The sequence below is a fragment of the Pituophis catenifer genome, unplaced genomic scaffold (genome assembly GCF_029215685.1).
Source record: "Pituophis catenifer annectens isolate HBS135680 unplaced genomic scaffold, rPitCat1.0.hap2 SCAF_7, whole genome shotgun sequence".
Classification (NCBI taxonomy): Eukaryota; Metazoa; Chordata; class Lepidosauria; order Squamata; family Colubridae; genus Pituophis; species Pituophis catenifer.
The window spans coordinates 8,180,441-8,203,663 of NW_027256887.1; the positions used below are offsets into that span (position 1 = coordinate 8,180,441).

Genomic DNA, 23,223 nt, shown 5'->3' on the forward strand with positions numbered 1-23,223 from the left:
AGGGAAGAGATGTGTGTGATGTTCCTCCATGAAGCAGAACATGACTTTCCTTGCCCCCAAGGAAGAGCAGAATGAATAAAACTAAACAGTTTCCCTTATCCTATTTGTAAATCTCTTCCATTTGAAAGGTTGGGGGGAAAATTAGAAAGTAATTGCAGTATTTTTCTTCTGTTCTACTCGAGTGCAAAAGAATAGTATCCAAGTGGATATTCTCTGCTAAGAGTGGTGTGGTGGCCTAGCGGTGAAGGCGCTTGCCTCCCACTCAGAAGGTTGAGAGTTCAAACCTAGGTAGCAGCAGATGTTTCTCTTCTAGAGTGCAAAGAAAAATTATTTGCTGCTAACTCCAAGTGGTGTCAGGAAGGGCATCCGGCTAGTAAATGCTCAGCTCCATCCAGTCGCCCCCACTCTACCCCCAAATTAAGGGATTACAGGGTCATAAAAAGGGAAGGGAAATTCTCCACTAGAATCTGCCCTGTATGGTTCTACTAACTAGTCCCTTGGAGCTCTTGATGGCTTCTGAGATCCTTGGATCGACAACAGGAAAGAAGAGAACACAAAGATGGAGGGAGACAGTTATTAAGATTGTAAGAAAATGCCTTGACTGTGGATGACCTCTCTCCTGTTTCATTTCACAGGAGATAAATCCAAGCAGTCTTGAACTTACTTTAGGGAGACAATGTGCAACTCTGTGACGCAGTTGCAAAAACAGCCAACGCAGTCCCAGTTCTCTGTACCAACAGAGGGATAGCATCAAGATCAAGGGAAGTGATATACTTTATACTGCATTAGTGAGGTCATAATTGGAATACTATCTCCAATTCAGATCATTATGATACAAAAAAGATGCCGAGGCCCCAGAAAGAGTGCAGAGAAGAGCAACATGGATATGATAAGAGGTCTGGAGGCCAAACCATATGATGAATGGCTGAGGGAATTAGGTATGTTTAGTTTAACAACATCACGCTGCCAACAAAAGTGCGTATAGTCAAGGCTATGCTTTTCCCAGTTGCAATGTATGGCTGTGAAAGTTGGACCATAAGAAAGCTGAGTGCCAAAGAATTGAGGCCTTTGAACTACGGTGCTGGAGAAGACTCCTGCGAGTCCCTTGGACTGCAAGGTGATCAAACCGGTCAGTCCTAGAGAAGTTCAAACCTGACTGCTCTTTAGAAGGCCAGATCCTGAAGTTGAAACTCAAATACTTTGGCCACCTAATGAGAAGGAAGGACTCCCTGGAGAAGAGCCTAATGCTGGGAAATATAGAAGGCAAAAGAAGAAGGGGACGACAGAGAAGGAGGTGACTGGATGGAGTCACTGAAGCAGTAGGCGTGAGCTTCAATGGTCTCCAGAGGATGGTAGAGGACAGGAAGGCCTGGAGGAATATTGTCCATGGGGTCACGATGGGTCAGACATGACTTCACAACTATCAACAAAAAGCTTAACAAAGAGAGAAAAACCCTGTATTTCAATACTCGAAGGGATGTCACAGGGAAGGAGTCAATTTATACTCATAACAACTATGGGTAGGAGAAGAAGTTATAAGCAGAAAGTCGTCAAAGGGACATCCAACCTGGAACTAAGGAGGAATTTCCTAACAGTGAGAATAATCAATCGATGGAACATCTTGTCTCCTGGAGTTGGAGGTGCTCCATCACTGGAGGTTTTCAAGAGAAGACTGGACAACCATTTGTCCATGATAGTATAACAGTCCTGTCTTGGGCAGAGGGTTGGACTAGAAGATCTCCAATGTCCCTTCCAGTCCTATGATTCTAGGATCCTCTGATATGGGTGGTCTCTTCTTCCAGTCCATCGGACAGGATCGGAAAGGATATGACAAAGTGCTTCATGACTGAATGTAGAAATGAAGTCATAATATTTCAGCTGAACATATGAACCAAGTTACTCCGGAAATCCAGAGCTCAATTCCGCCAATGTTTAACCGTGGAGGTTATGCCACATCGAAGAGCCACTTCAAGGGATGCTTCAACTGAAATGTTGTCGAAACAAAGTGGTCCTTGAAGCTCTGTGCAGCTCTTACAATTTATAAGGTTAAGCACTTCTTTCTAACCAGTCTTCACCAGAAGGGAAGACTGTCTGCCCAAGGAAAGCAAGGAATGCCCGTTCTCCCTCACCACGATGCCTTACGTTATGCCAAATGACGTCTTCGTCTCCTCGAGACCAAAGACGTGTATCTTCACACATGGTTCTGAGACATTTTCCACAGCATGCCCCTTCTCTGTTGACATATTTGTATCCCTGCAAAACATGAAGGAAACAACAACAATAAAAATCATGTATGTATAACTTTTCTCCTATAATAGCTGGACGCCCATGCTTAGCTACGAAACTATGTGATCGGGTGTGATAAATTGACACTTAAAGCCTGAAACTTAATGTAGAATGTGTAACTCCATAGCATCAGAGTGTGTTAATATAAGGCAACTGGCAGTTGGAACAGAGAGGGAGGGGAAATAGAATGTCCCAGCCTGCAGGCCAGATGAGTCACATGCTGGCCACGCCCACACCCGGTTTAGCGAAGGGGTAGCATCAGAGCATGTGAATATAAGGCAAGTGGCAGTTGGAACAGAGTTCTTTTCAGGTGGGGAGGGGGAGTAGAATGTCTAGCTCCTTAGCATCAGAGTGTGTCAATATAATACTGTATAGGAAATACTAATGATCTGATGGTAATTTTGAAAAATCCTTTCGGCTGAGTGTTGCCCCATTTTACGACTTTGCTTGCTATTTTTGTTAAGTGAATCACTGCTGTTGTTAAATTAGCAACCTAGTTGTTAAATGAATCTGGTTTCCCCATTGACTTTGCTTCTCAGAAGGTCGTAAAAGGGGATCCCATGACCTCGGGACACTGCAGCTGTCGTAAACATGAATCAGTTGCCAAGGGTCTGAATTTTGATTTTATGACCATGGGGATTCTACCATAATCTCAAGTGTGTAAAAAAACAGTCATAACTTACTTTTTTCAGTGGCAGTGTAATTTCAAATGGTCACTAAACAAGCAATTGTAAATCAAGGACTGCCGGGATGTAATTCATACTCTTGAAAATCCTAACTACTTCATTTTTTTTCTCATTGCACAGTTGGGAGGGCGAACTTCGCCGGGGGTGAGCGTGACACCTCCAATCTTTGGAGCACAAAATATTTTCCCAGGCAATCTTAAAATCTGTTAATGCTTATTAAAACGTTTGCCGCACTAACGTCGTTCCCTTTAACTCTGGTGGTTTTATTCTATTTCAGACTTCACAGTTCTGTTTAACGGTTTTAAATTATTCCTGTAAGCCACCCAGAGAACAGCGGCATTTAGGGGAATATAAATATTATAAACGATGGGGGAAAAAATTGTTTTGCAGGTCTTAATTAGAAGCACAAGGAAGTTCATCTACTTTATAGCCTTACATGAAAACTATGAAGGGCTTTTTTTTTTTTTTAAATGAACTTTATTTATGTTGCCCATTTTGCAAATATGAGAGAGAGAGAGAGAGAGAGAGAGAGATGTAAATCAATGGTGAAATCCAATTTTTTTTACTACCAGTTCTGTGGGCGTGGCTTGGTGGGCGTGGTGTGGCTTGTGGGTGTGGCAGGGGAAGGAAACTGCAAAATCTCCATTCCCACCCCACTCCAGGGGAATGATACTGCAAAATCTCCATTCCCACCCCACTCCAGGGGAACGATACTCCAAAATCTCCATTCCTACCCGACTCTGGGGCCAGCCAGAGATGGCATTTGCCGGTTCTCCGAACTACTCAAAATTTCTGCTAATGGTTCTCCAAACTAGTCAAAATTTCCGCTACCGGTTCTCCAGAACCTGTCAGAACCTGCTGGATTTCATCCCTGATGTAAATTGTATTGACTTGATTGTGGCAGATATCAGAACTCTTGTGGCAAATCGATCCCCAGAAAAATCAGCCTGGCTAATATATTTAATCCGGGGATGAGTAGCCTAAATTCCTAAAACTTTCCTCAGAATCAGAATCCGAAGATGATTGATGGATTGAAGGCTAAAGCACACGAAGAACGGTTGCAGGAACTGGGTATGTCTAGTTTAATGAAAAGAAGGACTAGGGGAGACATGATAGCAGTCTTCCAATATCTCAGGGGCTGCCACAAAGAAGAGGGAGTCAAGCTGTTCTCCAAAGCACCCGAGGGTAGGACAAGAAGCGATGGGTGGAAACTAATCAAGGAGAGAAGCAACCTAGAACTAAGGAGAAATTTCCTGACAGTTAGAACAATTAATCAGTGGAACGACTTGCCTCCAGAAGTTGTAAATGCTCCAACAGTGGAATGGCTGGTTATTCTGTTCCAAGCTTGGAACAATCTATATAGCCATTCAAACCTGTAGCATTTTGAATTGAAGTGTAGTCCACCTTTATTAGTTTCAGAAATAAATAAATCAAGGCTTGGGGAAAAATATATCCAACATCCTTTCTTCTTTCTCCTACATTTCCCATCACAACTATCCTGTGAGGAAGTTTGGGCTGTGAGTGAGCACGACTGGCCCAAAGTCACCCAGTTGGCTTTCATAGCTTAGGGCAGGACTTGAACTCACAGTCTCGTTGCTTTCTTAGCCTGATGCCTTAACCACTGGACCAAACTGGCAGGTGAATGGCTGCTGTGGTTTTTACACATCTTATTATCTCGTGGTTCAGGTTGTGTATTTATTATTAACTTTTACAACAAAACGGTTACTTTGAAAATAAACCTAAGTGTGATACTTATTTTCTAATAATAATTGGGCTTATTATCAGGGGATGTCTTATTTTGGGGGAAACAGGGTATACTAGTAAGCGGATTTGGATGCCATGGTGTAGAATGCCAGGTATAAATGTATAAAACAAAAATAAACTGCATTTAAGGCACATTGACCGATAGGCCATTTTCACATTTACTGAAAACTTTTACCCTGTGTCCCCCAAAATAAGACATCCCCTGATAATAAGCCCAATTGGGCTTTTGAGCGCATGGCAATATAGCCAAGCGCTTATTTCAGGGTTCAAAAAAAAATATAAGACAAGGTCTTATTTTCGGGGAAACACGGTAGATGGTTTTCACTGACTTCCCAAACCTTGCGAATTACCTGCCAATTAACATTTTGTATTTTTCATGTACTCTTCTCAAATATACAGATTATATGGAATGTAATAAGCAATTCAATCGTTTTAGTTAATCGACCACCAACTCTTAAGTCGATATGTAATTTTAACCCCTTGATTAAGCATGTTCAATGTTTATTTCATTCTATTCAATATACTATCAATTATATTGTGTTCAATAAAAATGTGGGGGGGAGGAAATGTGCCATTTAACAAAGCCGTCGCTGATCCCGTACAGTAAGGTCATATTCAAAAAGAGATTCTGTCTTATTTTCTATAGCAGAAACAAAAATGCCTGAGAAATGAATGCTTTTAACTAGTGGCAACATAATCCCCTTATTTGATTACCACTTGTAGCATTTACCCAATCATCCAAAACAGGGGAAATGTTCTTGTTATTTTTTGGAAGGATATCCCACTTTTTTCAGAGTCTTAAATCTTTCCTGATGTTACAATAAACGCATCTCGTTCTGAATGGGGCCCGCGTTCCCTGGGAAGTCAGTAGCAACAGCGGCACCTCCTGGCATGTGAATTTCATCACAGGCAAGGAAGGTCAATATATCGCGTTTCCCCGAAAATAAGACCCTGACTTAAATTTTTTTGAACCCTGAAATAAACGCTTGGCCTTATTGCCATGCGCTCAAAAACCTGATTGGGCTTATTATCAGGGGATCAGTGGTGGGTTGCCCCCGCTTCACACCGGTTCTATAGAACCGGTAGTAAAACCGGCGGGAGGCTCCACCCACCGACTCCGATGTCATCAGAATGCTTCTGCGCATGCACAGAAGAGCGCGAGCGCAGCCCCATTGCGAACTGGTAGTAAAGGTAAGTAGAAACCACCCCTGCAGGAGATGTCTTATTTTGGGGGAAACAGGGTAGGTGACAGAAATCACAGAATAACAGATTTGGAGATCTTCTAGTCCAACCCTCTGCTTAAGCAGGAGACCCTATACCAAAGATGGCTAACCTTTTTGCCATCGCGTGCTAAAAGCTGGGGGAATGCGGGGTGGTCGCGGGCATGCATGCCCACACCCATAATTCTATGCACCCTGCCCACCCCCATGCATGTGTGAATGACCCCCCCATGGTCCCCTCACGTTTGGCATGTGATGGCACAGTGGGCCCGGTAGGCCCATTTTTTGCCCTCCCCAGGCTCCAGAGGCTCTCTAGGAGACTGGGGAGGACAAAAACAGCCTTCCCCACCTCCCCGAAGGCCGGAAACAGCCCGTTTGCTGACTTCCATTGGGCCCAGAAAGCCCATAAATCAGCTGGCTAGTGCATGCATGCGTGCTGGAGCTGAGCTAGGGCAACGCTCGTGTGCCCACCAATATGGCTCCGCGTGCCACCTGTGGCACGCGTGCCATAGGTTCGTCATCACGGCCCTATACCATTCCAGAAAAGTGACTGACCAGACTCTTCTTAAAAGCCTCCAGTGATGGTGTGACACATTGCTTGGTGGCAGAAATTTCAGCACTTCCTGTTATTGTCATTAACCGAATCCCACTAGTCGTTAGATGATGACCAAACCCAATCCAAGTCTTTCCCAGCTTTGGTCTCTCTTGCCCAAAGCCTTGGTAAGCTAAAGAGCTACCTCTTCTGACTTCTATTTAACAGAATAACAGAGTTGGAAGGAACCTTGGAGGGCTTCTTATCCAATCCCCTGCTCAAGCAGGAGACCCTATGCCAGTGTTGGTGAAATTTTTCGGCACCGAGTGCCAAAATGGGAGTGCGTGTGCGCATGCGGGAGCACCGGAAACCGGAAGAGCACTCCCTGGCACGCACGTGTGGGAATGCCAGAAACCGGAAGAGCATATGTGCCGGTCACCTGGTCTTCTGGTTTCTGGTACGCATTCACGTGTGAAGACCAGCTGGCTGGTGAGCATGTGCGCGCCGGAAACTGAAAGCTAAGCTTCAGGAAGCTGCTCTTCCGGTTACCGGTGCTCCCGCATGCACGAAGATCAGCTGGCTGGCGTGCTGGAACCCAGAAGAGCAACAGGCAATGGGTGATGTGCCCGGAGAGATGGCTCTGCATGCCACTTCCGGCATGCGTGCCATCATGGCTCTATGCCATTCCAGACAAGTGGCTGTCCAGACTCTTCTTAAAAGCCTCCAGTGATGTTGACCCTCAACTTCTGAAGGCAAGCCATTCTACTGGTTAATTGTCTTCACTGCTAGGAAGTTTCTCCTTAATTCCAGGTTGCTTCTCTCCTTGGTTAGTTTCCATCCATTGCTTCTTGTCCTACCTTAGATCCCCTCATCTTTGCGGCAGTCCCTCAAATATTAGAACCCGGCTATCATGTTACCCCTAGTCCTTCTTTTCACTAGACTAATCAAGACTAGACTATATCACTAGTCAAGGGTATATCTAGTAAACCCAACATCCAGCTATCAGAGCAGCCCCTTTGGAAAGGTGCCCGAACACTAATTTTGTGGGGTACACAAGAATTTGACAGTGTTGAGGGAATTATTTGTTTAGCAGAGTGATGGTGTTTGGGAAAAACTGTCCTTGTGTCTAGTTGTTCTGGTGTGCAGTGCTCCATAGCGTCGTTTTGAGGGTAGGAGTTGAAACAGTTTATGTCCAGGATGTGAGGGATCTGTAGATATTTTCACAGCCCTCTTTTTTGACTCGTGCAGTATACAGATCCTCAATGGAAGGCAGGTTGGTAGCCATTGTTTCTTCTGCAGTTCTAATTATCCTCTGAAGTCTGTGTTTGTCTTGTTGGGTTGCAGAGCCAAACCAGACAATTATGGAGATGCAGATGACAGACTCAATAATTCCTCTGTATAAGATCATATGATCTCTGTATTAAGTTCATCAAACTTTAGATCAAAAAGTGTACACATCACAAGAGACTATGAAGCTTTCATCCGGTCAATATTTCTCCCGTCTCCAATATGGACATAGGAGCACTGAGTTGTTTTGTCATGGCATGTGCTCCCAACTATTGGACATGGCAACTATATTTCAGAACAGCTGAAATGCTTACTGTTTCATGTCCTAAAGCTTTTAGCGTCTTGAAATATGGTCTGTAAAAATAGTATTTTCATAAGCCCTTAAAATCCTTATCTTCCTGAAATTTTTATGGATTCTAATAATAAAGCCCTTTTTGCGTTCATGCCGAACACATGGAGAAGACCCAACTTGGCTACTTCAAAAGAAAACCATCAGCATGAAATACTACGGATTGTGCTCTGATTTTACGACTTGCCTCACCGAAGAGACTAGGTTTCTGACTTCCCTATGTTGCACAGTTATTGGCCCGGTGGAATAGGATTAAAAATGGGTATTCCTGAAATTCAGGAAAAGAAACTATTTTTGCTGGGTTATATTTGATCAGTTGCGATATGAAAAACCTTGCTCCAGCTTTCAGGTAAGGATGAGCAATGCTGCGAGTGACAATTTTGTCCAACTGTTTATTTCTCACGTTGCAAATTAGTCGCAGATTCTACACATCGGTGCTTGTCTTTGTCCCACCTCTCCACCCCCCACCCCCCAAAAAATTGCAGGAAAATTGAATTCTCTCGTATGTCCATTTTGATATTTGAACTGTATAAATGATCTAGTACCGTGATGGCGAACCAATGGCACGTGTGCCACAGGTGGCACACGGAAACCTATCTGTTGGCATGCGAGCGTTGCCCTAGGTCAGCTCCAGTGTGTATGTGCGCGCCAGCCAGCTGATTTTCAGGCCTTCCGGTCCTACCAGAAGTTGAGAAATGGGCTGTTTCTGGCCACCGGAGGGCCTCCAGGAGAGTGGGGGGAAGGCCATTTTTGCCCTCCCCAGGCTCCTAGAAAACTTCTGGAGCCTGGGGAGGGTGAAAAACAGGCCTTCTGATCCCACCGGAAGTCGGGAAATGGGCTGTTTCCGGCCTCTGGAGGGCCTCTGGGGAGTGGGGAAGGCCATTTTCGCCCTCTCCAGGCTCCTAGAAAGTCTCTGGAGGATGAAAAATGGGCCTACCAGGCCCACTATGTGTGCCAAAAGTGGGGAGAGCACAGGGGGTGGGGTACATTGAATTATAGGTGTGGGCAAGCACACGCGTGACCCCCCACCCCCAAGCTCCTCATGCTTTTGGCATGAGACAGCAAAAAGGTTAGGCATCACTGATCTAGTAGCTACATCATTGTAAACAACCTAGTTGCAAAACTGCCTTGCAGTTAGATTTCAGGTAGATTTCAGAATGTAAGTGGGCCTAGGAAAGGTGTAGCAAATCTACATGCAATTCAAATACGATTCTCAGTCATCCAGGTCATGGTTGTCCCAAAGGTGCTTTTTTTTTCCCCAAAAGGCAACTGGACTTCCTTGGTCTTTTCATTGAAAACGTTTCACTTCCCATCCAAGAAGTTTCTTCAGTTCTCAGTTCAATTCAGAGAACTGAAGAAGCTTCTTGAATGAGGAGTGAAATGTTTTCAAGGAAAAGACCAAGCAGGTCCAATTACCTTCTGGAAATGTACCTTGGGAATTATAGTGTCCTTCCATCCACGATGATTTTTTTTTTTCATTATACTTTGGAATTCTGAGGTAAAATTGGATATAATCCAACATGGCACCTGCAACCAGTGGTGGGATCCTGCCGGTTTAACAACTGGTTCGGTGATTGTGTGCTGCACGGACGTGAACAGTTTTACGAAAACTTACCTTCTGCGTTACTGCTGGGGAGTAACACAGCTGAGGCACGGCAATCCGCTCTGTGGCGCAAATCAGCTGAGAAGATATAGGTCAGTAAAGCGCAGGGGTGGGTGGACGGGCCCACCTGATCGTTGGAGCTACTGGTTCGCCCAAACTGGTCCGAACCGGTAGAATCCCACCCCTGCCTGCAACCCACTTGGGGCTTTCTGAACACTTCTTCCCCTTCAGGGTGTTGTGGCTCCGTTACCTGAGCCTGTGTCATCGGCAGGAGAGGACTCCGAGAGTGAAGGAGAGGAGTTGGCAAGGCCTCCCTCTCCAGGACCCTCCTCTCTGGCAATGCCTTCGGTATCCACCGAAGGGCAAGAGATAGGGCCGGGGCCAAGCACGTCTACGCAGCCACAGGTGGACAGTGATGAGGGTAATGAGTCTTGGCTGGATCCATGCCAGCATTGCAGAGATAAGCGCGTGCAACAGAAGAAAAGGCGTGCCCAAGATTAGGCTGAGTCACTGGACCACACCCCACAGGGTATAAAAGAGGGTGTGGTGGCCGGTTCAGCTCTGTGACAAGCAAAAAACGGATATCGGACGACCTTCTTTGTATTTACTGGACTTTGTTGATTATTGTGTATTGGCTTTGTTCCCGGACAAAGGGAGAAACTCCCCCCACGTGAGTAAAAAATACCTGGCAGCCAGCCACTGGGTTGCTTCCAATTCTGATACCGGATAAACTGTTGTTGGCTGAGTTCTTTAACTGTTGCCTGTCTGTGGGGGTGCGTGTGTGAGACGGGGACAGAACACAGGAATCCATCACACATTGCATTCCCTAAACTTTTCATGCTATAATTTAACTACTCCAATGTTCAAAATGTTGTTGGGTGGCTAGGGTAGTGATGGCTAACCTTTTTGCCATCGCGTGCCAAAAGTGGGGGGAGCGTGGGGGGGGGGTTGCACGCATGCGTGCCCACACCCATAATGCAATGCGCCCTGCCCCCTAGAAAGCCTTTGGAGCCTGGGGAGAGTGAAAAACGGGCCTTCCCCACCATCCCGGAGGCCCTCCAGAGGCCGGAAACAGCCTGTTTCCCGACTTCCGGTGGGCCTGGAAGGCCCGACAATCAGCTGGCTGGTGCGTGCATGCGCACTGCAGCTAAAACTAGGGCAAAGCTCACGTGCCTATTGATATGGGTTGTCGCGTGTCATAAGTTCACCATCATGGGGCTAGGGAAAAAGCTGATTTAAAATGAAAAATGGAGTGGGAGATAGTTCGCAATCACACCCAGCATTTTCCCCCCTAGAAATATCTCCCTCTTACTCTGAAGAAAACAGATGTTTAACTCAGTGGTGGATACTTGTATTTATTGCAGTTCTCATGTGACTTTATATACTTATGCATACATTTATAGTTTGATTTTAAAGTTGTAAGCCTCCCAGAGTCACCTTGTGGCACGATGGGCGGCAAAATCATTTAATAAATAAATAAATAAATTGTTGGAAAGTCAACAAATATATGATCAGACCAATTCCTATCAAAAAGAAATTTCATTTTTTTTGTATTATCAATCAATTCAATGAATTCAATCAATCAGTTGGTCCAGTTGCCATGATTTAACCTTTTTAAATATTTTTGGCATTGGATGATTGAGTCTTTATTTACATTTGTAGTACATTTTGGGGAGAAATCCTTACGGTTGGTAGGGCAAGAGTTAGTACATTCCAACGAATCTGACTCTCTACTTAACTTAAATTTTTTATTTAAGAAGTTTAAGAAATTTATTTACTTAAGAAGTTACTTGGGTGAATAATGAAACATGTCAGTTGAATAAACTTTGGTCCAATTGCTATGATTTAACCTTTTTAGATATCAATTCCTATCAAAAAGCGATTACATTTGGTTGGGGTAGTATATCCAAAATTGCCTCCTAAGCAAAAATAAAAAAAATAAAAAAAAAAATAGTGCAAGTCAATATTCTTGTATACTACCCGCTTCTTTCTTTCTTCCTTCCTTCCTTCCTTCCTTCCTCCCTTCCTTCCTTCCTTCCTTCCTTCCTTCCTTCCTTCCTTCTCATTCTGTTCTCTTTCTGTCTCTCAATTTCTCTCTCTCTCCCTCTCCCCTCTCTCTCTCTCACACACACACACACGCACACACACACACACACACACACAAAATTGTAACTGGCAATTGGCCTTGAATACAACAGAAGCCAAACTAAAATTGGTTTTTTATTATTTTCAATCAAGCTATTAATATCATATTTTATAACCTCACCAATAGCCTTTTGTACAGCATTATTTTGTGATGTGTTACCACACAGCTGAGAAAATAAGGAGATCTAGTTCTTTTTCTACAGTTTGGTCTGAATGGGGAATTAAACCATGAAAAAATATTTAAGGTAAGAAGAAGAAGGAAGAACTACGGAAGACCTTGACTTACAACAGTTCATTTAGTGACACTTTGAAGCTATAACGGCACTGAAAAAAAGAGACTTATGATAATTTGTCACACTTATGACCATTGTAGCATCTCCGTGTTCCTGTGATTTACATTCAGATGCTTGACAATTGACTCACATTCAGGGGTGAAATTCAGCAGGTTCTGATAGGTTCTGGAGAACCAGTAGCATAAATTTTGAACAATTCTAAAGAATATTTGGGAACTTTACGTACCGCTGGGCAGGTCGTACTGCATCCTTTTTCCAGACATTCTGTAATTTGGAGTCCTGTAACCGCATCTTTCATGTTGGTGCAGGAACATTCCTTACAGCCTTCCTCCCAGGTCATGCCAAGAGGGTAGACAATGTTGCGGTGGACGCACACCTGCCAACAATGAGAAGTAGTTTCATTTTATCTCCTTGAGTTCTTGCAGCATGCTTGGCTTCAACCATCCATAGAGTAGAATAAAGTAGAGTAGAGTAGGGTAGGGTAGAGTAGGGTAGGGTAGGGTAGGGTAGGGTAGGGTAGGGTAGGGTAGGGTAGGGTAGAACAGAACAGAACAGAACAGAACAGAACAGAACAAAACAAAACAAAACAAAACAAAACAAAACAAAACAAAACAGAAAATATGGAATGGAACAGAACAGAATATAAAATATGGAATGGAAGGGAATGGAAGGGAAGGGAAGAGAGAAGAGAGAAGAGAAGAGAAGAGAAGAGAAGAGAAGAGAAGAGAAGAGAAGAGAAGAGAAGAGAAGAGAAGAGAAGAGAAGAGAAGAGAAGAGAAGAGAAGAGAGAATGGAAGGGAGGGGAGGGGAGGAGAGGGGGAGGGGAGGAGAGGAGGGAAGGGAAGGGAAGAGGAGAGGAGAGGAGAGGAGAGGAGAGGAGAATAGAATAGAACGGAACGGAACGGAACGGAACGGAACGGAACGGAACAGAACAGAACAGAACAGAATAGAAAATATGGAATGGAGCGGAGCAGAATAGAAAATATGGAATGGAATGGAATGGAATGGAATGGAATGGAAGGGAAGGGTAGGGTAGGGTAGGGAAGGGGAGAGGAGAGGAGAGGAGAGGAGAGGAGAGAAGAGAAGAGAAGAGAAGAGAAGAGAAGAGAAGAGAAGAGAAGAGAAGAGAAGAGAAGAGAAGAGAAGAGAAGAGAAGAGAAGAGAGAATGGAAGGGAGGGGAGGGGAGGGGAGGAGAGGGGAGGGGAGGGGAGGAGAGGAGAGGAGGGAAGGGAAGGAGAGAGGAGAGGAGAGGAGAGGAGAGGAGAGGAGAGGAGAGGAGAGGAGAGGAGAGGAGAGGAGAGGAGAGGAGAGGAGAGGAGAATAGAATAGAACGGAACGGAACGGAACGGAACGGAACAGAACAGAACAGAACAGAACAGAACAGAATAGAAAATATGGAATGGAGTGGAGCAGAATAGAAAATATGGAATGGAATGGAATGGAATGGAATGGAATGGAATGGAATGGAATGGAAGGGAAGGGAAGGGAAGGGAAGGGTAGGGTAGGGAAGGGGAGAGGAGAGGAGAGGAGAGGAGAGGAGAGGAGAGGAGAGGAGAGAAGAGAAGAGAAGAGAAGAGAAGAGAAGAGAAGAGAAGAGAAGAGAAGAGAAGAGAAGAGAAGAGAAGAGAAGAGAAGAGAAGAGAAGAGAAGAGAAGAGAAGAACAGAGTTGGAAGGGACCTTGGAGGTCTTCTACTTCAATCCCTGTTCAGGCAAGAACCCCTATACCATTTCAGATTGTCATGTTAAATTTTGCAATGATGGCTGCGGCTTTAAATATGCTCAGTTTAAATGTGCTAATTCTTCTCATCTCTGGGAAAGATTTTTTAAAAGGCTTTTCCTTATGTCAGGCATGAAAGATCAAGTTGACCAGCGAAGGTCCAATTAAACTGATTTGTTAGGAACTGGATCTAGCCCAATAACTCAAAGACATAACCCAATTCTTTTCAGTAGTTTTATTGTTGATCTGTTGGTACTGGAGGTCACTGACCTTGTACCTTTCTCTTTCAGGTATACATCTGGAATCAACTGTGGAACATGTGGTTGGCCCTTTTGTACCCAGGAGGAGGGGTCAAGAGGTAAGGAGTGGTTACAGGGATTATGGGATATGTGGTTAGTTAACCCTTGAAGGACCGGGTGGTCAGGGAGAAGTAATAGTTAGGCATTTATCATGACAAAACCCCCTCTAAATGCCTAACTGGATACCAGGGGTAATGTATGCGCACATACAGGAAATACACAAGTACAGACATGAATTACAAGCAAACACGCATTTTTGACATTAGGTAAGCATGTTGTTTATGTGGTAGGGGTTTAGTGAGAATATCTGCTGTTTGCTCCTCTGTGTCACAGTGTACTGCTCTAATGAATCCTATCTCTGAAAACTGCCTGACGTGTTTGTATTTAATGTCAATGTGTCTAGAACGCTGACCTATGGCATCGGCCCTAGAGATCTCTATTGCTGCTTTGTTGTCTTCGTGGATAACTATTGGATATGAGGGTTCAGCCCAGATGTCGCAGAGCAGGTCATCGAACCATACTAAATTGTTTGCGGCCTTTGATAGGCAAACAAATTCTGCTTCCGTGGTTGATGTGGCCACCAGTTTTTGCTTTCCAGTGTACCAATGGATGGGGCAATTGTTGAGTAGTAGCACGTAGCCAGAGGTGCTTTTTCTGCATCCTATGTCCCCAGCCCAGTCAGCGTCAGCATAGCAGGTTAGCTTTGGTTTCTCGGATGTTTCTGGTTCTAGGCAGAGTAGGGCATCCGCGCTGAATTTTAAGTATCTGAGTAGTCTTTTGATGGCGTTCCAGTGTATTAACGTGGGCTTGCTTACATGCCTGGACAGTAGATTGACGGCTAAGGCGATGTCGGGCCTGGTCCAGTTGGATATGTATAGCAGTGACCCTATCGTTGATCTATACAGTTTGTTGTCTGTGAAGGGTTCAGATTCCTCATACATGGTCTTCAGGAACTCAGGCTGCATGGGGGTCTCGCTGGGTTTTGCTTCGGACATGTTGCATTTGGACAGCAGCTCGATGATCTTTTCTCTCTGGGAGAGGCGGAAGCCCTTGTTGGTTTTTATCACTTGGACCCCTAGGTACCTGTCAATCTTCCCGAGTGACTTTAGGGAGAAGTGGCTACCCAGGTCGGTGGCGAACTTGTCACATCTGTCCTTGTGTTTGCTGATGTACAAGATGTCGTCCACGTAAACGAGCACACCCTCAAATGTGTTGTTTTCTCTCCTCGTAAAGAAACATTTGTCGGCTGAGGTGGCCTCGAAGCCCATGGATCTGAGGGCCTTGGCCAGGCAGTCATACCACCTTTTGCCTGACTGCTTGAGTCCGTACAGGCTTTTGTTCAGCAGCCAGGTTTGGTCCTCGCCTTTGTTGTACCCAGGCGGCGCCTTGACGTATATTTCTTTGTCCAACTCGGCGTGCAGGTACGCTGTTTGCACGTCGAACTGGAAGACCTCCAAGCCTAGGATGGTGGCTATCACCAGGGCGCTTTTGACGCTCTCCGCCCTGACGGTTGGCGAGTAGGTGTCTGTATAGTCTTCGGGGTATCTTTGGGCGAAACCCTGCGCGACTAATCTTGCCTTGTATAGGACCTTGTTGTCCTCTAATGTCTTGACCCTGAACACCCATTTGGTTCCTATTGGTTTTTTGTCCCCTGGAACTTGGGCAGGTGAGTATACCTGGAGGTTTCTTAGGCTTTCCATCTCCTTCTCCATGGCAGACATCCATTTTTCTTTTTCTTCCTGGGGGAGCCCGAGGATGTCCTCATATGAGCTGGGCGTGAAATGGGTGTTGTGGATGGTCATAACGTAGTCCTCTAACTTCTTTGGTAGCTTGTTTCTGGTTCCTCTGATTGGCCTGCTGGGGGTTGGTTCGGTTTCCTGCATGTTGTCTGCCTCATTATCCGTTAGGTCATCTATCTTCAGTGAGGGGTGCCCTTCTTTCCAACCTTTGACGCTTGCCTTGCAATGGTTGGCTTTGTGCCCTGTGACCTCTCTGACCTCCCTTTCCCCTTGGTCATGCTCGAACGTGACCCTATTGGTTGGGATGTCATTGGAGTGTACCCTCGACCAGTTTGCGTTTTCGTGGAAACTGGCTGATCTGGAAACCACAAAACGGTTATTGTTGTCGACAAATCTGTAGCCCTTTGTGCCCGGTTCGTAACCCACGAACCTTAACCTTTTTGATAATTTTTCCCCCTTTCTTCTTAGCTGCCTGGGAATGTGGACATCAGCTGGGGCGCCGAATATGTGTAAGTGAGCAATGTTGGGCTTTCTGTTGTATAGCATCTCGTATGGTGTCTTATTGATAGAGCTTGACCATAGTCTATTCAGGGTGTAATTGGCGTAGTGTAATGCCTCTGACCAGAAATGCTGCCCCATCCCAGCATCCTCCAGGGCGCATCTCATCATGGTTTGCAACACCCCGTTTTTTCTCTCTGAGACTCCATTTTGGAAGGGGGAGAAAGGTGAAGAGGTGTAATGCGCTATGCCCTGCTCCCTCAGCCACCTTGTGAACTCTTTGGCCATGAACTCTGAGCCCCTATCGGTCATTATCTGCCTTATTCTCATGTTGTGTTGCATGTCTACTCTCCTGTGGAATTCTTTAAACCTTTGGAACACTTCATTTTTGTGTCTCAGGGAGTAGACATACCCGTACCTGGTGTAGTCATCTACAATCGTGAGGAAGAACCGCTTCCTATGTCCTACAGAGGGTTTCATTGGCCCTACCAAGTCCATATGCACCAATTGGAAGGGGTATTCCGTGGTTCGTTTGGATCCCCTGGGGATGGCCTTAACCTTGATCTTAGAACGCTTAGAAACTGAACACTCCAAGTAGTTTTCGCAGTTCTTTACTTTGAGACCCTCGGTACATTCCGTCATTTTCTTTACAATGGGGAAGCTTATGTGTCCCAGTCTCCTGTGGAGGAGATGGGCGCAGTTATCATGCAGTGGCTTGCCGATAGATACGGACTTGCTTGTCTTCTCATGGCTACTTCCTGCCTCCTGCTGCACACCCTCTGTTTCTGGATACTTATCTATCCTGTGGTTTGTGCTGGTATCAATGCCTTCTTCCTCTCTTGCATTGGGTGTGAAGTAGGGGAGTCCCTCGTGTATGGTTACCTTTCCTATCTCTTTCCCCTGCTTGATCAAGTGTGCCTTTCCATCTTTAAACTTTATTTCTATATTTGTGTCTCGTGTTAGCCTCGTGATGGCTAGCACATTGTGGGGAATCTCTGGTATGTACAGTACCTCCTTTAAGTCCCCTAGCTGTGTGATGTGTACGTTTCCTTTCCCCACTACTCTGACCTTGCTTTGGTTTGCCACCTTTATCTCTGAGTCTATTTTTGTGAGTGAGTCTAGCAGCTCTGGGTTACAGGTAGTGTGACTTGTGGCCCCTGAATCTAGAAGCCATGAGTTTCTCTCTATCTTGTGTTTGTCATCTGGGTCATCGTGCCTGATCCCGTACATGGAGCCAGAGCTACTCTCCCTGGAGTGGTCTCTGCGCTCGTGGTGTTTCTTGGGGTTGGGTGACCATCCTCGCCCCCTTTCCTTTGGGTACCTGCGTTCAGGTGACCTTCCCCCTCTACTGTCGTGCTGCCCCCTATCCCTATGGTTCCTGGGGCAATCCTTCTTTAAGTGGTTCCTCGATCCACAAGAATAACATTCTGAGGTATCCCTGGCCCTATCCTGGAAATCCACCCTCTTTGTGGGTCTGGGGTCCCCTTTGGCTAGTTGGCGTTCCCTCCTCAGGGTGTCCTCTGCAACAAGCTGACTGGTCAGTGAGCCTAGTGTGAGGTATTGCATGTTGAGGCTATTTAGTTGGGTCATGAATATGTCCCAGCTGCTATCAAGAGAGTTTATGATTATGCTTATCATGCTCTCTTCAGTGATGATTTCCCCCCTCTGCATGAGTTCTGTCCTTGCAGCATTCATCTTTAAGATGTGCTCACTCATGGGGACCCCTGCCTTATGCTTGGTGGAGTGGAACTCCCTGGATAGTCTAGTGGTGGTGGCTCTGCTTTGGCTATAAAACAGGTTACATAATTTTTGCATAATATCATAAACAGTTAGATTGTCCTCAATAGATGGATACATAGCGGATGGAATGGAGGTTAACATGATGCAAAATGCCCTGTGATGAATGCAGTCAATTTCCAGTGACCAGGGCTTTTGGGGAGGTTTGTTAGCTAGGAACAGTGCATTCTCTCTCATGAGAGCAACTCTTAATTGTTGGCTCCATTCTATAATATTACCCCCATCTAACTGCAGTTTTGGCAAATTGGCATAATTTGCCCCAGAAATGTTAGTAAGGTTACTTACTGGGGGGAGCTGTCCATGGTCCAAGTTGTGATTAAATTCACAATAAGGCTTTGGGATGTCTGTGGCCATTCTGTACTTGCTTGGATCTATGTAACTTGCTTCTCTTATTACAGGCAGGTACTGGGCATGCGCGAAGCTCATTCCGCGCTGGAGTCCATCGGGTGAGGTTCCTGTTGCTGGAGCTCCCAGGCCTAGGCCTAGGCCCGTCGGTGGGAGGCTGGACCCGCCTCCGGTGGGTCCGAAGATCCCTCCCTGAGGTGGACACCACTGCTGGATGGCCGGATCCCCGGCGAAGAAGGGCAGAAGGTGAGGGGGCGACGCGGTCGTAAGTCGAGGACTTTCGCGGGTCGGCGGCGCGGCAGCAGCGGAGGTCGTAGGTTGGGGACTTCCTGCTCCCGGCGGCTCGGCGGCAATGGCGGCGGCGGCGGCTGATCCTCCCTCGTGGTCGCTGGTCCCTGGTCGCGTGGACTGGCCTGATGGGTGTCGTGGCGTTGGTGAGTAGCCGGTCCTTCTCTTCTGCCTCGGGCCTCGCGTTGTCGGTGTAGCGGGTGGTGAGTTCGAGTCCTGCGGTTGACTTTTCCTGCAGGCGGGCGGTCTTTTGTGCCGGTTGCTGGTGCGCGCGGAGTTTTTTGTGGGCTGTGCCTCGGTTGCCTGGTCTCTGTTGGTTGTCCTGGCCTTCTTGTGCCCCCCGGGATTTTTCTTCGATTTATTGAGTGCCGCGGGAAGCTCGAAAGCAGAGCCTAGGGCAGCGGTGATGGTCTCGATTGCCTTTTGCAACTCGAGATCGGTGGGCGTTTTTCTTTTTGTTATTGCGATCTCTTCGTGGTCGCTTTCAGAGTTGGGCTCTTCGTAGTCACTTTCTGAGTCTCCCTCGTCTGTTTCGGGGTTCGGGCATTTTCGCGCCAAGGGATTCAAATCCTGGCTTCCCATTGGCTGGTGCTCGTCCCAAGATGGCCGCCGGGAAGGGGGCGCGGAGATGGATTCTGCCGGCTCAGGGTCATCGGGTTGGGGTGGCTTACCCTTTTTTGCTGGCTTTTCTTTCTCTGTGGTCTTTGGGGCCTCGATCGCTGCTTCTTGTTGTTCGAAGAGGCTTTGAAGGTCCGCGATGAGGTTTTCTTTGTTGCTGTTTCCCTCCATCAGTTTCAGGATGGAGAGTTTGAATTTATTCATTTTCTGTGCTGTTTCTTCTTCCGGGGCGATGATTTCCTTGGATGGCCCCTCTTCATCTGATTGTGAGTCCAGGCTGGAGTCCTGTTCGCTTCCAGCTTCTGTCTCCTCCATGGCTGTGGCTTCGGTTGCAAGCTTCTCAGCCATCTTCTTGGTAAGAGCTCTGGTCTGTGCTCTGTTTGCTTCTTCAGGATAGGTGTTGGGTTCAGTCATTGTCTGGAGTTATGGGCAACCGACCTCTGCTACCATTTTGTTAGGAACTGGATCTAGCCCAATAACTCAAAGACATAACCCAATTCTTTTCAGTAGTTTTATTGTTGATCTGTTGGTACTGGAGGTCACTGACCTTGTACCTTTCTCTTTCAGGTATACATCTGGAATCAACTGTGGAACATGTGGTTGGCCCTTTTGTACCCAGGAGGAGGGGTCAAGAGGTAAGGAGTGGTTACAGGGATTATGGGATATGTGGTTAGTTAACCCTTGAAGGACCGGGTGGTCAGGGAGAAGTAATAGTTAGGCATTTATCATGACATGATTTATTGCTAAAAGGAATCTTCTCAAATAACCGTTAGCACCTGCTTAGAATCAGGTAAGGCACTCAAGGAGGATTGACCTTAGTTTTTTTGTGGCTATGTAGGGATTCTAGGCTGATCCCTCTTTTGACTCCACCCCCAGGTTCTGCCACTCCTCCTAAACCTAAAGACTTTAAACAATGAAGTCCTTTGTTATACAATTGTCACTTGTTTGCCTTACAAGACTAACAGATAAGTTCACAGCCTTTAGAAAAACCACCTTATTCAGAGGAAGTATATCCCACCATGTGTTCACTGTACAATGTTTTAAGGAAAAGGCAATCTGATCCAGCAAGGCAGTGGATTATGATTTTAGAGAGGAAGGTAGTTTAACTAATAAAGAGCCTGTAGTACAGTGGACTAATGCACTGTTATTAACATCTGCTGCCTGCAATTACTGCAAGTTCAAATCTCGCCAGGCTCAAGGTTGACTCAGCCTTCCATCCTTTCTAAGGTAGGTGAAATGAGGACCCAGTTTGTGGGGGCAATAAGCTGACTTTGTATAAATATACAAAAGTATGAAGGCTATTGCTTAACGCATTGTAAGCCACCCTGAGTCTCCGGAGAAGGGCGGCATATAAATTAAAGCAAAAAAAAAAAAAAAAAAAAAACTACACTTGAATAGATGCTCAGATTGCCTTGAATAGCAAAGGAAGTCAAATAATTCCATCCCAAACAAAGTAAAAATCACAGGGCAGACCATGAAGCTAATGCATATAGAATTGGGGCACAAAAACACCCCCAAATTATTGAAATATCAAAATCATTTGAAAAAGAGGACACAGTAAACTGTAAATCACCCCCTAGATGACACCATCATGAGTTTGCAAAGTCTCAAAGCAGCTGTTATTAACCAACAATCCTGAGAATTGTTCGCAAAGAGTTGACTCAAAATCAGAAGTTTGGGGGGATTGACAGATATGGACCATGGCAGGGGTCAGCAACCCGTGGCTCTGGAGCCGCATGTGGCTCTTTCATCCCTCTGCTGCGGCTCCGTTGCCAGTCAGCTCCACAATTGATAGGGCTTTTGGTTAGGACAGATAGAGGAAAAAGGATGCCGAGCTAGGAGGAAACTCTATGGTGGTGGTGGTGGTGGTGGTGGTGGGAAACAGGACTTCTGGTCAGTAGAGGAAAAAGGACGCCATGCTAGGAGGAGACTCTATGGTGGGGGAACAGGACTTCCGGTCGGCTCCAGAATTGAACGGGGGGCTTCCAGTTAGGACCTTTGTGGCTCTTTGAGGGTTTAAGGTTGCCGACCCCTGGACCATGGAAAGGACTGGAGTGGATGGTTTGGTTTTGATTTTTACCTGATCTGGAATGCATGTAGTAGATGTGCAGCCACAATCATTGGTGACAGATGATGAGAGATAACCCGGTGGGCAGGTCACCGTTGAATTGTTACAGCTACAAACACACTGAAATTTATCGCAGCACTGAGTCTTCACCCAAATCAGTTTACGGTGTGGTGGGCAGAACGGGGTGGACTTTGGCTCGCATTCTTCCTTTTTGCAGACTGTCAATCAAATCAGAAAACCCAAATAGTTAGCAGGAGAGGGTTTCCTTCCCCCACCCCGTGTTATAGGAAATGGGGAAAAAACGGTGAAATAGAAAACTTATAGCAGACGCCAAATAGGAGAAATGTTAGGAAGTCAACCCAGCATTTGGTGGTTGAAAGGAGTATTACCGCAAGCATAATCGGGTCGACATCCTCCAGGATTCGTCTGGATCAGTTGGAGACCATCTTCGCAGTGAGGGATGGGGGGCAATTTACAGGAGATCAGATCGCAGACTAAACACACACAAAAAACAAGGGAGATTATTACTTGCAACAAACCACAGAACAGGATCTATTCAGAGCATTAAGGAGGCAACAGGCCTGTTGCCAATTGTAAAAAGATGGCTTAAGATTCTTGAGTTGCCTTTGGTGAGATGGGTGGCATACTGGATGGATGGATGGATGGATGGATGGATGGATGGATGGATGGATTGATAGATAGACATGGATGGATGGATGGATGGATGGATGGACGGACAGACATGGATGAATGGATGGATGGATGGATGGACAGACATGGATGGATAGATGGATGGATGGATGGATAGATAGACAGACATGGATGGATGGATGGATGGACAGACATGGATGGATGGATGGATTGATAGATAGACATGGATGGGTGGATGGATGGATGGATGGATGGATGGACGGACAGACATGGATGGATGAATGGATGGATGGACAGACATGGATGGATAGATGGATGGATGGATGGATGGATAGATAGACAGACATGGATGGATGGATGGATGGATGGATGGATGGACAGACATGGATGGATGGATGGATGGATGGATAGATAGACAGACAGACATGGATGGATGGATAGATAGATAGATAGATAGATAGATAGATAGATAGATAGATGATAGACAGACAGACAGAGACAGCACAGACAGACACACAGATATGGATGGATGGATGGACAGATGCACAGACAGATATGGATGGATGGATGGATGGATGGATAGATAGATAGATAGATAGATAGATAGATAGATAGATAGATAGATGATAGACCGACAGACAGAGACAGCACAGACAGACACACAGATATGGATGGATGGATGGACGGATGGACAGATGCACAGACAGATATGGATGGATGGATAGATAGATAGATAGATAGATAGATAGATAGATAGATAGATAGATAGATAGATAGATGATAGATGATAGATGATAGATGACAGATAGATAGATAGATAGATAGATAGATAGATAGATAGATAGATAGATAGATAGATGATAGATAGGAATGGATGGATAGAAGATGATAGATGATAGATGACAGATAGATAGATAGATAGATAGATAGATAGATAGATAGATAGATAGATAGATGACAGATGACAGATGACAGATAGATAGATAGATAGATAGATAGATAGATAGATAGATAGATAGATAGATAGATAGATAGA

General features: G+C 45.7%; 1 protein-coding gene across 1 annotated transcript in view; it reads right to left on the bottom strand.

The window, feature by feature from the left end:
• The window catches only part of VWF (von Willebrand factor), a 197,208-nt gene that overhangs the window by 20,458 nt on the left and 153,527 nt on the right, over nucleotides 1-23,223 (bottom strand). Inside the window, exons 41-44 of the mRNA XM_070946842.1 lie at nucleotides 21,926-22,030; nucleotides 21,549-21,754; nucleotides 12,392-12,541; nucleotides 2,143-2,253 (exon numbers count right to left, since the gene is read on the bottom strand). Coding sequence (XP_070802943.1) covers nucleotides 2,143-2,253; nucleotides 12,392-12,541; nucleotides 21,549-21,754; nucleotides 21,926-22,030 — 572 coding nt within the window. The remainder of the gene's footprint in view (nucleotides 1-2,142; nucleotides 2,254-12,391; nucleotides 12,542-21,548; nucleotides 21,755-21,925; nucleotides 22,031-23,223) is intronic.